Below are 16,298 nucleotides of genomic sequence, written 5' to 3'. Positions count from 1 at the left end.
ATGGAGATAGACGTTTTCGTTCAATTATGCCCCTCCACAGGAGTTAGGCGCTGTGCCTTATAGAATAGCGCATCCAGCTGCGCATTCAGATTTTAATGAGTGCCAATTAACATCAATAATTGGTTGCTAGTACCCAAATGAGGTTCAGAGCTCATTATTCAATTTATTTGCACGTGTATCTTGGAAGCACGCCATATATAGAATCTGGGGGTTAAAATGTACTTGTCCTCTTACTGTTGTTTTTTTATGAGCTATTTGTGACAAAGATTGCATCGTATGTTAGATACTATTTTAGTGGCTAACTGTAGCATTACTAAATTCCTTCTGATGACCTTAGACATAGAGATCCCCATTTTACATGGAACACAAAGATCAGAATTGCAATATCCAGGACAGGATGTGCTTGATTCTGGTGGTATTTTATCAAAAGGATCTACCAAAACAGAGCCTTTTCTAAAATATCTATGAGGTGCATGTGTGTTTGCCTGCATATGTAATGGGACCAGCATTTTACAAATATACACGATACAAAAATGAAGAGCATGTACCTGGTAGTTTTCATGGGAAGATATTTGCTTTTACATGTGGAAATGGAAATTTCACAGTTTTCACAAGTAAGTGGTGACACTTCCAAATAGCAGCACTTTCGTGCATAAATGCTGCCAATTATGTAGTCAGACCACAATTTTAACTTGGTTTCATATTGAAGGTGGAAACAAACTACATGGGATTAAATACTATGATTCTTTTTATTCACTGCATAAAGCCCTGGCTGAAATGAACAATGTTTAAAACCCTTTGTGTGCCTTGGAGCTAGGACCACCGAGAGGGGGGAGGCAGGGAAGGCAATCATCTGGGTCCTGGCACAAAGGAGCAGGAGACAATGGTCAGAGAAGCAGTCAGACACAGGCAAGGAGGTACGTCCTTGGACATAGTAACAGGAAGGTGCGGGAGCAGTGCAAGGACTGGCAGAGTCTGCACAATGATAGTGACATCTTTTTGCTGCCCAGGGGCCTCAGGTACTCCCCTAAAATACAGATTCTTGAAGCTCTCCTGGTTTTCCAGATCATCTAGCTTATAAATCACATCCGCCAACCTAATGGTGAAATCAACAACCTGGGTACCTGTAGCATTCAAATCTTCAACATGCTCTTCCATCTATTGTTCTAAGTCATTGAATCGATTACCCAGTTCTTTAAGATCACTGAGGATCAAACCATTTTTTTCCAATATCTCAGTCCGAGTGTCCTTCACCTCTTGTCTCAGTTCTCTTAAGTATCGTTTGAGATTTCAAGGAACAGAGTGAGCTTTATCACCCCCAAACTGCTCAATTGCTGAAGCTTCGGATTCCGCTTCCGAGACTGACTCATACATTGGAGACACATGGTGTAAGATGAGCAGTAAACTTTTGTCCTCAATTTAGACTTCTGAGCCATAGCTAAAGGACAAAGAGTCAAAGGATGGCAAATTCCAGCCTCTAATATGATCCATGCACAGGATAATAAAAGATATTGAACAGACCGAGCCAGAGCAAGGGATCTAAGCAGCCATACCTGAGGGTGATGTCACGTTCTCCCATGCATCTAGGGAACAAGACTAGCTATAAAAGAAAGAAAGAATCAAAATAAAACTGCTAAATACATTTCAGTCCACTATAAATCTTAGATAAATCTTAAACTTAGGGTGAAGAGGAACATTTCTCTGTAAGAAAAGTTTCTGAATGAGTTGGTTCTGCAAAAATATATTTAGGACCTTCAAAAGTAACCAGGCATTTGCAAGGAAATTTAACAAAGTAAGTAGACCTAAGCTGTGCTCATACTCACAAAACAATGCATCTTTCTTAGAAAAAATAATTTCTAAATGAATCTCTTTTGACTATCCGACTGAATGGATACAAGAAGCATAGCCCATGTTTCTAGAGACAATTCCAAATAAGCAGATATATCTAAAGTAGTAGGAGAGACTACAGGCTGTACAGCCCAATCTTTCTCAGATAATTGCCTGTTCCCGGAATATGGTAAATAGTATCCGTTGATAGATCTTCTTCCTGAGGATATTGCAAAATCTCCTCTAAACATTTTCTCAATAATTCAATGGTGGCCAAGTAATATGTGATTAGAAAATTAAGGAATCTCATATTTTTTCCTCATAAATGAATTTCTAATGCCTCTAAGTGACAAGGAGTAAGCAAAGAGTCTTTCATAAATGAAGTTATTACAGCTTGCTACATTTTTACTTGTGAATCCATTTTTAAAACAGCAGCAGAAATGTCTGTAATCTTCATATCTTTGTAGTAAATTGATGAAACGCATCTCAGCGGGAACTTTGCTCTTCGTAGAAAAATCTTTTGCAACTTCCACTGTCATGAAACTTTCATCTACTAGAAAGCGTGCATTTTCATATGCCGGTCTTCTTCTCTGGAACTCTTTGCCTGAAGATCTTCCGAATGCTTTTTCATATACTATGTTCTGTAAGCTTGGATATTTCAACAATATTTTACTTGATCTGTGGTAGCTACTGTATGTCTGAAATTGTTTATATGTAAAACTGTACTATAACGGTTGATTTTATGTACAGCAGATTCCGGTTAATTGGGATGCCGGTTAATCAGGGCAGCCGCTTATTTGGTCCAAATTTGGGAGAACAAAAATAGCATATTTTTAAAGTGGAAAAGTTTCACATTTGGAACACTGTGCTGTTTAATCGGGCCATTAGCATCCGCATTTGCACTCTCTAATCTGTTATTCTTTGGGCCAGGGCAAATTTTTCTGTCCCCTCCCCTTTCCCCATATCATTACCGTGCCCTACTCCTGAATCAGACATGGGGCTAATGCTTTCACCAATACACTTCCACGAGCTTGACATTACTCCCCAAATCGATCTCTGCACAGTCAGCTGGTGAGATGATGTGCATAGAAGATGAGGCCACCTGGCATTCCCTTTTTAAAACCCAAAACAACCACTTCCACCTTGTAGCATCAATTCATTCCATGCGGTCTTTAACTTCCACCCCACAGAGTACTGTAACTGGAGTGGGTATGAACCATATTTGATTCCCACTGTATCTCTTTGTGATTCTGGGCAAGTTTGTTTTTTGGGGGCAGCTGCTTAATCGGGACAAAGTACTGTGGTCCCAAAGTGTCACAATTAACCGGAATCTACTGTAATTTGTAAATTGTGAACCACTTTGGCACTGAGGTAGAAAGTGGCATATAAAATGTATAACTCCAATCCAATCTCGAGCTCTCAATTTTGTAACACTTTCTTACCTCATAATCTTGTTCTCTCACCAACAAGGCAAACAAATCAACACATTTTCCTTTTAATTTTTTTATTTTTGCTTTCAAAGAGATATAGGTTACTAAAGGTGCCAAGCACTAAGGACCAAATTCTATATATGGCGCCGGAAAAATCAGTGCCAAAAAATACACCTAGGCGTATTCTATAAACTTGGTGCAAGCCGGCAACAAGTTAGTCGCAGAGTGGAAATATTTTATATTAGTGCACATAGATTTTAGAAACGCCTAGAACTCATCCATTCCATGCCCATATCCATGTTCTCTTTTCAGTTCTGTGACTTAGAGTTTACATGCACAACTTTACAGAATACACTTACCAAGTTCTGAGGGTAAATTCTAATTAATGCCAATTAGTGTCAATAATTGCCTGTGAAGTGGCAATTATCGGTGCTGATTGGCTTGTTAAGATAATTAAGTTGTGCGTGCAAATCCAGAATACCACCTGATTTGTGCACGCCACTCCGGTCGCACTATATAGAATCTGGGGGTAAATGTGTGACCACTTTTATTCAATTAAAATTTTATTCAACTAAAAATATTAGGAATTATTCTCAACAAACATCTACCACTAGACAGTCAAGTATCAGCAGTAACATCAAAATGTTTCAAAACACTATGGAAACTGAGAAGGATAAGAGACTATTTTTCTAGACAATCATTCTGGATAATGGTACAATCGACAATACTATCACAACTTCTGTCCTGCCACTATACTATAAGGCAGAGTTAAAACCAGCAGCAACTGCTCAATTAAATTCAATTCTTCAAAGAAAAATTCCTGTCACCACAAAAATTCCTTCATCGCTGACAAATTCTGCTGGAAAACAGCCAAAACCTTCTCATTACTAACTGGCTGAACCCTCACCAGATGACAACCAATCAACCACCATTTTCCCCTTGTTTCCAATGCCCTGCTAGGTGCTACTGCGTGGCACTGCCGACACAGCTCAATCAAAGTGAATGGGCTGTGACGGCATTACTGCATCGGCAGCCGCTAGTTCGGCTTTGTAAACAGGGGCCTAATGTCCTAAACCATGGTAAACATACTAAAAAGGAATGGGTGTTCAGGCACACGTTATTCAGCCCCAGGTAATTCTGTGGGCTTTGTTCTTTAAAAAGGTAAGGGAGGCCTTTTAAACCAGTTATTGAAAAGAGGGAGCAAAAACATCACATTAAAGCTACCCAATGTTTTTCCTGAGGCTTTTTCCTACCCTTTAGAAATAAATTGATAGATTTCCATATATATTCCCAATCTGCCACAACTACCATCCTCTAAACTGCCTTTACCCTAGAACTAATCTCATATAATTGCCTCACCAGCCTAAAACTGTTCCAACCCCAAAACTACTCCCACAACTGTCCTATCACCCCAAAGTGCCCCAGCCCAAACATCTACCCCATAGCTGGCCTACCATCCTCCAAACTGCCTCAACCTCCAAAATTAACCTTTGCAACTGCCACAGCACACCCAAACTACCCCAGGCCCCAAAAACTACTCCCTCACAACTGTCTCAAGCCAAAAAGCTATCTTCAGAAACTACACCCCCAAAATAAAAATGCTCCAGCACCAAAAACTACTGTTCCACAACTGCTCTACTAAGTCCCAAACTTCCTAAACTCCAAAAACTACACTACCCTTCAACTGCCCCATCACCATCAAACTGCCCAACCACTACAACTACTCCACTTCACTACTGCACAGGCACATCCAAAACATACTCCCCATAACTGCCCCACCACCTTCAAACTGCCACAATCAAAATACCTATTATCCAAAACTGTCTCACCACCAAAACCAACTCTCCCACAACTGTTCAACCATCCTCCCCAACTGCCCAACCCCCAAATTGACCTCTTACTCTTCCACCACCACCCTTAAAACTGCCCCAACCCCAAAGTTACCCTACTACAACTATCCGATCACCTCAAGCTGCCCCAATGACAGATGCTAACCTACTACAATTGCCCCACTACCCCCAAATTAACCAAACCTAAACCCCTGCCTCCTGCAACAGCTTCATCACCCCTTCAAACTGTGCAACTCTCCTAAAAAACCCTATTAATTCTCCAAACATCTCTAAACTTCCCCACCCTCCTAAAATAACCCCCAGAAGTACACCTATCCAGCCCAAATTGACCTTCCACACTGAACCTACACATCTTAACTGCCCCACTACCTCTTACTATCCCATCCTGAAAACCATACCCAGAACTCCTTACCTCCCATCTCCAAAGCTACCACTTGCAACAGCCTTCACTCCCACAAGTATACTACTGCCATAGGTGTAATTTCATAGTTTCATTTGGGGGGGGCAAAGGGGGGCATGACACATTAGCATATTCATTTGCATACATACATACATCATACATATTCAATATAGTTATTCAAAACACATACACACAAATTTAGAACACTGAATATGAAGCCTATATAGACAAAAACTGAAATGGAGACCCCTCCCCTCCACCCAAGAAAGCCAGACTCTACAAGCAGGGCAATACTGATAAGAGAGAAACAGAAATGTTTTTTTTCTCCTGTACCCTGTAAAACACAAAACTAACAAAAAAATAAATAAATGTACATTTCACAAAGCAGGCACATCTCAATCTTTAAAATATATTAAATATTATTTTTTTCTTTTCTACCTTTGTTGTCTGAGCACTTTTATTTTTATGATTGGGCTGGTCCCAGTCTCTTCCACTTTCCATGTGTCAGTCTTCTAAATTCTTTTCCAGGTTGGCTTTTCTATTTCTTCGCTCTCCTCTTGTTGTCTTCCTTTTCCATTCAATCACCAAGAAGTCCAACTCATCTTCTGCTTTGTACCCCTTCCCCCCACTCCCTCTAGTCCCATCCATCTTCTGCTCCTTCTCCCTTTCCCCACCCACACCCTCTAGTCCCATTCATCTTCTGCTCCCTTTCCCTCCCCCACGAAGTCCCACTCATCTTCTGCTTTGTTCCCATTCCCCCCACCCCCTAGTCCCATCCATCTTCTGCTCCTTCACCCCCCCACCCCCTAGTCCCATCCATCTTCTGCTCTCTCTCCCCCACACCCCCTAGTCCCATTCATCTTCTGCTTCTTCTCCCTTCCATCCACCCCCAGTCCCATCCATCTTCTGCTCCTTCTCCATCTCTCTCTCTCTTACTCACCCCTCCCCCTGTGGTCTCATTGGTTTTTTTACCCTTCCCATCCAGGCCGGCCCATCTCTTTCGATATCCTTGTAGCCCTGCGCCACCACCACTGCCACCATCACAGCACTGGAGTCTTCCAGTGGCGCCCTGTATCGTCAATCCCTCGAGCCGCTGGCAGCCTCAGCAAAAGCAGCGCACACGCTGCTTTAGACCCGCCCTGGAAGCCCTTCTTTCTCCTTCAGCTTCCCGCTTACGCAGAAACAGGAAGTTGAATGAGAAAGAAAGGCTTCTAGGGGCAGGTTTAAAGCAGAGTGCGTGCAGCTTTCTCGGAGAGGCTGCTGGCGGCTCGGGGGATTGGAAAATGGTGTGTGTCCGCTCAGCTCATTTGGGGGGGCACTGCCCACTTGTCCCCCCAACCTACACCCATGACTACTGCCCCCACCCCGTACAAACATACATGCAAGTACACATGCATACAGACACAAATAAACACTCACATAACCCCATACCAATCAACACAGGCAACACAGACACCCAGATACATATGTACTGGAAAGAATACCATAAGCCATGCTCTGCCTTGGGCCCACATTTAGCTTAGAAAAATGTATTTAGAAAATGAATGATCAATGGTGACTTTAAGAGGGTGAACGGACATGAATGGTGACATTCTATAATGTGCCTAGGTGCGTCTATTCTTTTTGTTTTCAATGTCACAGTTGTCTTTACTCTTCCAGAACAATCATTGCAGGACAGTTTTCAGACTTTACTTGTCAATGTAAAGTCTGTAGTACCCTTTTATCCACAGACTTTTCAAAGGAGCCATTTTTCTCTTTGAAAATTTGCTCAGGAAAAAGTAAGCATGCAGATCTGCAGCTGCTGTTTATATGCCACACTTTTTCCATTTAAACTTAAGAGTAGTTATATATAAAAGTATGCACACAAACACCAATTACATATCAGTAACACTCATGGGAATGCCTTCCCTATGTACATGCAAACTTATGTGTGTATTGGCACATGGGGTAGACAATTTTCAGAAAGGCCATTTCTGTGCATACATTCATGTTTTATATACAGAAATGCCGTCACTAGTAAAGTACACGAGAAGTAAGAGGTATCAAATGGTTATGGTGCCTTAGCTCATTGAAAACCTTTTATTCTGCAGTTTATAGATGTCAGGCAGAGCATTCCACACAGGAAAATCCCTAGCAGTGCCAGAAGATCCTAATCTGCTTTATTTTTGTGAAGTGGATGGCTCTTGGTTCTCCTTGATGTACAGTTTCCACATGAGAAAGATTGCATGAATGATATTTTTTACTTGGAGTTATGTGACCCTTTCCAACCTAATGCTGTACATTTTCTGTAAATTCAGCAGGGAATGATCAAACTGTCTATATTGGTGAACCTCCACAGGTAGTTTTTTTTCCAAGGGGTTTGCACCATTGATTATGCGGGAGGTGGTGGAGATGAAAACGGTAACTGAATTCAAACATGCGTGGGATATGCATAAAGGAATCCTGTGCAGTAGGATTGGATCCTCAGCAGCTTAGCCGAAATTGGGTGGTGGAGCAGGTGGGGGAAGAGGGGTTGGTGGTTGGGAGGTGAGGATAGTGGAGGGCAGACTTATACGGTCTGTGCCAGAGCCGGTGATGGGAGGCGGGACTGGTGGTTGGGAGGCGGGAAATACTGCTGGGCAGACTTGTACGGTCTATGCCCTGAAAAAGGCAGGTACAAATCAAGGTAAGGATACACATATGAGTTTATCTTGTTGGGCAGACTGGATAGACTGTGCAGGTCTTTTTCTGCCGTCATCTACTATGTTACTATGTTACTATTACTTTGATTATTCTTCCTGGATAAAATAACCAGATATAATACAGGCGTGATTATCACCTGTTTTTGCTTCTCTGCATATGTTTAAACCATCAAATAGAGATTTATGTTTTTATTGTTCCTTTCCCCCATTGCTTCATATGGAATTGAGCTGTATATATCATTATGTGAATCTTTAAATGAGGCAGTACAAATAGGCAAGCATTTCTAGTTTCTTGTCTTTAGTTTGCATTGATGTGATATGAGCTTGCTTAGAAGGCTTCTCCCACCATGTTTCAAATTCATTCATTTAAGCATTTACATACTACTTAGGCCTACGTAGTTTACAGTTTCATTGTACAGGTACTGGGTCTGTCCCTAGTGGGCTCATAATCTAAGTAATGCATTGTACTAATGTTGTACCTAGGGCAACAGAGGGTTAAGTGACTTGCCCACGGTCACAGGGAGCTGCAGAGGGAATGGAACCTGGTTCCCCAGGCTCTTAACCCACTGCTGACCATCAGGCAGCAGTGGGAATCAAACCCTATTCCCCAGGTTCGTGACCTGCTCCTAATCAGTGTTGTTGATATTTTAAGAGCCACTCTGTATGTCAGAAAAAAGGATAAAGACCACACATACTGGGATAAATTTTACATGCGGAAAATCTAAATAAATTTTAATAAATAAATAAAAATAAAAAGACAACATAGATGCTCATAGGCCTTTACAAAATGGACATTCAGAACCAGCCTCAGTAGCTCACTATTTCATATGCACAAATTTACTTTTGCTCCAAACATGGTGTAAATTTGGTGTGTGAATTTTATGTGTGTATTTAAATATTTTATAAAAATTGCAAATACATCACAACTGTGCCCCTATGTAGCCCAAATTACACCTCTGGGAACACATACGCACAAATCATATAAAAGTGGGCAAACTATGTGACTCTGCACAAGCAATTTTTCACAAATAAAACAGGCTTTACATGCAGAGAACCCTCTTCCAGATTACTTCCAATATAATTTAACCAATAATATTCTACAGAAGTTCAATCGGGGACAAGACTAAAACAGATTTAAAAAGGAACTAATTCAGAATTTCTTATGATAGGCAGGATCTCTGAGCTACATTTTATAAGCACGGGATGTGATTAGTTTCATTTCCAATATTCATATAAGTTGGACAAGTAAAACATGGCCTAAATGGATGCCACTAAATTTGGTCGCATGGAGAGCTGTTCAGCATATTCTACATACCGTGCAGAAATTTAAGCCGATTCTATAAAATTTAGGCAGATTCACGTATTTTTTACTGCGCGGATTTTTCAGGTGCCATATATAGGACGTAGTCCATAGTGGCTAAACAGCTACATCATGTGATATAACCGGCTAGCTGCAAATATTCACCGGCCAAGTTTAGTAGCCAAATAGGACCACTTAAATAGCAGTTCTATCTTTGGTCAATATAAACATAACCAGCCAGTGCTGAATATTAACTTGGCTGTTTAAGTTTAAACTGGCCCAAAAAAAAAAAAAGCATATTCAATGCTGTCACCAGATATGGCCCGGAAATGAATATCTAATGAATATCTGTGCTCAGCGATGTTCGTGAGACTTAGCCGGCCAGCCTTCTTGAGGGCCGAATATTGGCCAGACAGTTCTTAGTGAACTGAGTTGAAAAAAAATTAATAAATGGGGCTCTTCGAATTGAACAGTTAATTTTCCATACACTTTTACCCATAAAAAGTCTCCCAAATAAGAACAAACATGGTATGTAAATCCAATGACACCTATCGTGATTGGTAAGTTTTTATGCAAAGTCATATGGTACAGACACAGATCAAACAAACTTCTTTTTTCTTCATACACAACCATATTTGGTCACATTAGTTAGATTCCTCTCATTTTTAAGGGGGAGTTGTCCTACCTTTCAGGCATTTCTTGCATTGTTGCTGGGATGAGTACATCTGTAAGAACCTTATGGAGAGAAAAGACACACATTATTTGTCTCTGTTCTTCCACATTGCTGTAGAATTGAATGTCCCAGCTATGAAAAATGTGATAGTCTACTTCTGGCAGTAATGGATGGTGAATTACACTTTTGTAATATTACTTCCTGTATTTGGGGAATGGAAAATCATAAAGCCACATAGACTCTGTTAACTAAATCTGGGTATACTTTTTAATAAAATAGGCCTGGTTATAATCACTGGGTCCTCATAATTAATACTACAAAAGTTGAAAATTTTCATAGGGTTTGAAGTCAGCTAGGATCAGAAGGATCCCTAAGTGCCATTCCAAACTATATACTCAAAAGTCTTCTGGTAATCCCATCTGAGAATATTGTTGTGGGAATAATAACCTGTGGGTTATATTGCAGCAGGTCTGAAGACACTTTGATACGAAAACATAGTAAGCTTATCATCCACTTGAAGATTGTATAGGGTACTCTTTAAAATTCTGAATATTTGTGATGTGTCTGTGTTATGTAGATAATGAGAGTTGGACCATGTCAGACTTTTTAAAATTGGTAAAGGATTTTCGTGTTCAAGTGGCTCAAGAAAAAACTGAAGTTTTAATTTTTCTCGGTGTGGAATTGGACTCCAATAGTATAGATAAGTATGGAAAGTTGGAGAAAACAATTGATGAGGTCCTTCAATGTACCAATGAGGTGGTGAATGTTTTATATCATTTACAGTGGTTCCATTTTTGGTCGTTTGCTCCGAAGGCGGATCGACACACCATGATAATACCAGATGAGTTATGGACGTCATTCCTTTTAATGCAGCGTTTGCTATCCTGATCATTAGCCCGCAGCACCTGGAAAGTGTACAGTAGAGGTTGGAAGAAATTTTAAGAGGTGTTGGATACTACTTAGTAGTGCGGGATGTCCTATTGTCTTGGTCTTAAAGGCTGGTGCAAAAATGTGTTTTGAGTCTACTGATGGGATCATTAGCAAGTGCTGGCTTCTATTCTAAATAGATTGGTTTTTATGATCCTACAGGGTTGTTTGTAGTGAAGAAATTGCTAGAAGATGCAATTCAAGCTAAACAAAGAGTGGCTAGAGAACTTTACTTCTCCCTATCTGCCATCATACTCTATTTTGACTGATATTTGTGTATCTTCCTACGAATTAACATTGTTTCTGGTGGCATTTTCTTTTTTTGGTTTATTCTGAATCAGTGAATTGGTAGCTGCATCAAAATATGGCTTGGATGAGAGGGATTTGCTGTTGGGTAATATTAGGGTGAAGTGGACAAAGGTGTGTTTGTTAATTCAAAATGGATCATCTGAAAAAACGTGTGTGTGTGTGTGTGTGTGTGTGTGTGTGTGTGTGGAGCCGAAGGCTGTTAAGGGTCTAGCTACTTGTCTAGTTTTGAGAGCAAACATATTTTTGAAATATAGGGTGCCTGGAGGTAGATATTGGTTGATACAGGCAGCTATGTCTCCACTGACTTGTAATCAATTCACAGCAGTGCTTAAAAGTAGTTTGATTTGGATCCTAATTATTATTATTTTTTTGTTACATTTGTACCCCGTGCTTTCCCACTCATGGCAGGCTCAATGCAGCTTACATGGGGCAATGGAAGGTTAAGTGACTTGCCCAGAGTCAAAAGTAGCTGCCTGTGCCTGAAGTGGGAATCAAACTCAGTTCCTCAGGACCAAAGTCCACCACCCTAACCATTAGGCCACTCTTCCACTCAAAATATAATTCTCAATTTGGACCTGCTTCTTTTGCTGCAGCTTAGGAGAGGTCTGTTGGCGAAGTTCAGAAAATAGGCAGATAGTGCCCTGCTGCTTATAAAACTCTAAAATGCACTCCCTGAAAGGTTTCACTTAACACAAGACCACGTCTACTTTAGGAAGTAGGTGAAAACTTGGCTGTTCACCCTGACCTTTAATGGAAGAAGTAACTATCTTGCTCGCCACACATACAAGGACATATTTATCCACCCCTACCCTAGCTGAGATTATATTCATACACCTTTCTGACTTCACGTGTAACTTTCTTTAAATTAGTCCTCTTATATTCTAATTCCTGTTACTCTGTCTTATCTATCTATGGGGTCCTTTTACTAAGCCACGGTAAAAAGTGTCCTGCGGTAGTGTAGGTGCATGTATGGGGAGTGCACCGGGCCAATTTTTACCGCATCTGCATAAAAGAGCTTTCTTTTAATGGGATGGAAAACCAATGAGCGTCCAAATCCGGCCTGAGCCCTTAATGCCACCCATTGATCTAGTGGTAAGGGTTCACGTGCTACACGCGCAGTGACCAGTGTGTGCCAACTGCCGATTACTGCCGAAAACGAGGGAGGAAATAAATAAATAAATCATCCAGGTGTTATGGGCGTGCGCCAAATCTAAAATTACTGCCAGAGGGCACAGTAGCCTGGCGGTAGTCTCATATACGCATGCGTTGCACACACGTAGCACCTAACATGCCATTGTAAAAGGGCCCCTCTACGTTTCATCTTTGCTTACACCCTATGCTGTCTATTAAAATGTTATTACTGTTTATTGTGTTGACATTGTAAAGTAGTATACTGTGCCATACCTTGTATTGTTATTTGAATTTTTACTGCTGTAATTGTCTATTGCCTATGTTGGCTTATTCTTGCTGTATACTGCCTTGAGTGAATTTCTTCGAAAAGTCATTAAATAAATCCTAATAAATAAATAAATAAATAAATATGTGAGGTAAATATGTTTGTTAACTATTTATGTTTTATCTTTTAGCTTCAATGCTAGCTCTATGTATTGAGGAGCTTGTCATATGGATCTGTGGTCATTCCTATGCATTTTGGGAAAAGTGCCATGTCATTAAGCAGTAGCTTGGGTCCACAAAACACCTGGCATCACTGTAGGGGTTATGGAGGGCCAAGAATGAGAATTATTGTTCGCAATTAGACTAGTATTCCACCATCCAGTTGTTTAAATGAGATTTATATTATTAAGTTTATGTCTGGAATGGGCAAAGTTAATTGATTGTAAATTACATTATTTAACATTACTGCTTTGGTATAAGTAATAAAGTTGCAGCTCGCTTATCCCATATGATTTGAGTATATGGTTTTCATTGAGAAGGGAGGGTGATTATGAATGCCCCATGTTATTTATATCAGTATTTATTTCAGATTGTAAAATATGCCCCTGATGAAGGAATTCATTGTCAGAGAATGTGGTAAAGGCAGTTAGCTTAGCGGGGTTTAAAAAAAGGTTTGGCTGGCTTCCTAAAGGAAAAGTCCATAGACCATTATTAAAATGGACTTGGGGAAAATCCACTGCTTATTTCTGGGATAAGCAGCATAAAATGTTTTATACTTTTTGGGGATCTTGCCAGGTATTTGTGACCTGGATTTGACACTGTTGGAAATAGGATACTGGGCTTGATGGACCTTTGGTCTGTCCCAGTATGGCAATACTTATGTACTTATTTGCTGAAACATTGCTGTTTCAGGCTTTCTGAATAAAGTGACTGTTACCACATTGCTGCACTTGATGTTGTGATCTCCATCTCTGGTTTTGGTCTTTGTGCCACTTTGCTAGATTTTGCCTCTAGCTCCTAGATATACCACGTGGACTTTTACGCATGAGGTAATATGAATGAATACTGGTTTATATGTGTGAAAAATGCTTTATAAAATTACCTCCTTATTGAGCAGCTTTTTACTTGTGATTATTATTTGAACGTCCAAGTTTTACAGGTATATTTTTGTCACATTTTCATACATTACAATGCACAAAATAAGTTTGGAATTTTTAGCCTATCTTTCCAAATCACATTCAAATGATGTAATTCCTTAACATGGGCATCTACACACATAATCACATATGTGCATAAATCTTTAGAATAGTGGTATATATGTGCCTATGTGTAGACATAATCATACACAGATGCTCAGCTCTGTCACTAAACTAAATACTACTAATAGCCTTCATCATAACAAGGCTACTAGTAGTATTTAGTTTAGTGACTAAACTTTAAATATTTTTGGACCTCAGAGATGACTCGTTTCACTTGGGCAAATCAGCTTATGATTCATCGTATGTTTAAAACTGTTTATTGATGACTCATAAGCCACAAATATACAACACCATGTCATAATATGCTACACATTACATTATCTAATCGTTCATATAACTCTGTACAATAACATATCGTCATCCAGTTTTTGAACGTTAACCCCCTCCTGCCCCCTCTATTCATACTTATTAGAACCCCCAACAGGTTAACTCAAACCATAGACTTCATTTGCCAACATAGCAAAAAACTTCAGTCTCACTGAACAAACTGGCAATGCCATCTAAATGTTCTTCTCTCCTCTTTAACTAAAACTAGTTCCTTCCTTTATTAGAAATTCCATTTCAACAAACCTCCCTCCAAATTCCTCCTTCCTACCCACCCCCCCCCCCCCATGCGAAAACAATAAAGAACTGTGTGTGTAGGTAAAACAAACAAAGGTAAAACAAACAAAAAAAAATCATTCAATGGTCAAAAATTGAGTGGATAAGCATCGCAAAGGTGAAGATATTACAAGGAATTCACCACCAGGCTTCTCCCTCGTGGGTGCAAAGATTGTATATAGGGTCCCCATATGTTAAGGAACTCTTTCCTCCTCTTAGATGAATATTGTGCCCCACGCCTCTCGATTAGCATAAACCCATGAAATTTATTCCGCCAGTGCCAGTATTCTGGTGGAGAATCACTAGCCCAAAGACTCAAGATAATACGCTTGCCCACCAGACAGGCTTTACGGACCAATTGCCTAACAGGACCAGTCTGTAATACAAAAAGTTCATATTTATTCAAAAGAACCCCGAGAGGAGTAAGCGGTATTCTGGAACCCAAAATAAGCATCAAATACTGTAAAATTAGGTCCAAAATCTTTGCACCCAAATACAGTCCCAAAGGGAATAAAAACAAGTGCTAGGCATGCACTGGCATTTTGCACACAAGGGCATCTCCACACCTCCCATTTTAAAAATTTGAACTTTGGCCCTGTGCAAAATACAATACTGGCACTCCCTAAGGTCTGCATTAACTGTCAGTGTGGGTATCCGAGATGTCAGTATAGTGAAGTCTAAAGAAAGATTAGGCCTAACCAAATCCCTGGCCCAGCGCAACCTAATAAATTCTTTATCTTGCTGAGCCTGAAGAGTAGCAAGTGCTTTGTGAAGGCCAAACACAGACAACCTATCTCCCCTCACCAGCTTAAAAAATTGTTGCAGGCGATGACTATCCAGCTTATAATTGAAAAAGAAAAACGCCTATATTGCGACCCAAAACGGGAGATAGACGTTTATCTCACAAAAACGAATAAAGCGGTATAATCGAAAGCCGAATTTGGACGTTTTCAACTGCACTCCATCGCGGATGCGGACAAAGTTGATGGGGGCGTGTCAAAGGCGTGGTGAAGGCGGAACTGGGGCGTGGTTATTGGGCGATCAGAGATGGGCGCCTTTCGCCGATAATGGAAGAAAAATATGCGTTTTTAGCGAGAATTTAGGGCACTTTTCCTGGACCCTGTTTTTCCACGAATAAGGCCGCAAAAAGTGCCCTAAATGACCAGATGACCACTGGAGGGAATCGGGGATGACCTCCCCTGACTCCCCCAGTGGTCACAAACCCCCTCTCACCACAAAATATGCCGTTTCACCCTCAAATGTCATACCCACCTCCCTGGCAGCAGTATGCAGGTCACTGGAGTAGTTATTAGGGGGTGCAGTGGACTTCAGGCAGGTGGACCCAGGCCCATCCCCTCCCCACCTGTTACACTTGTGCTGGTAAATGGGAGCCCTCCAAACCACCCCCCAAACCCACTGTACCCACATGTAGGTGCCCCCCTTCACCCCTTAGGGCTATAGTAATGGTGTAGACTTGTGGGTTTTGAGGAGGATTTGGGGGGGCTCAACACCCAAGGGAAGGGTGCTATGCACCTGGGAGCTCTTTTACCTTGTTTTTTGTTTTTGTAAAAGTGCCTCCTAGGGTGCCCGGTTGGTGTCCTGGCATATGAGGGGGACTAGTGCACTACGACTCCTGGCCCCTCCCAC

The 16,298-nt window shown here is 40.8% G+C and overlaps 1 protein-coding gene across 1 annotated transcript in view; it reads right to left on the bottom strand.

Annotated features, from left to right (window-relative positions):
- Positions 1–16,298, bottom strand: part of RFX6 (regulatory factor X6) — a 180,315-nt gene that overhangs the window by 48,245 nt on the left and 115,772 nt on the right. Inside the window, exon 10 of the mRNA XM_030195524.1 lies at positions 10,174–10,223. Coding sequence (XP_030051384.1) covers positions 10,174–10,223 — 50 coding nt within the window. The remainder of the gene's footprint in view (positions 1–10,173; positions 10,224–16,298) is intronic.

Source organism: Microcaecilia unicolor, chromosome 3 (assembly GCF_901765095.1).
Source record: "Microcaecilia unicolor chromosome 3, aMicUni1.1, whole genome shotgun sequence".
Taxonomy (NCBI): Eukaryota; Metazoa; Chordata; class Amphibia; order Gymnophiona; family Siphonopidae; genus Microcaecilia; species Microcaecilia unicolor.
The sequence above is the reverse complement of the archived record's forward strand: the minus strand, read 5'-3'. Positions and strand labels throughout refer to the sequence as shown.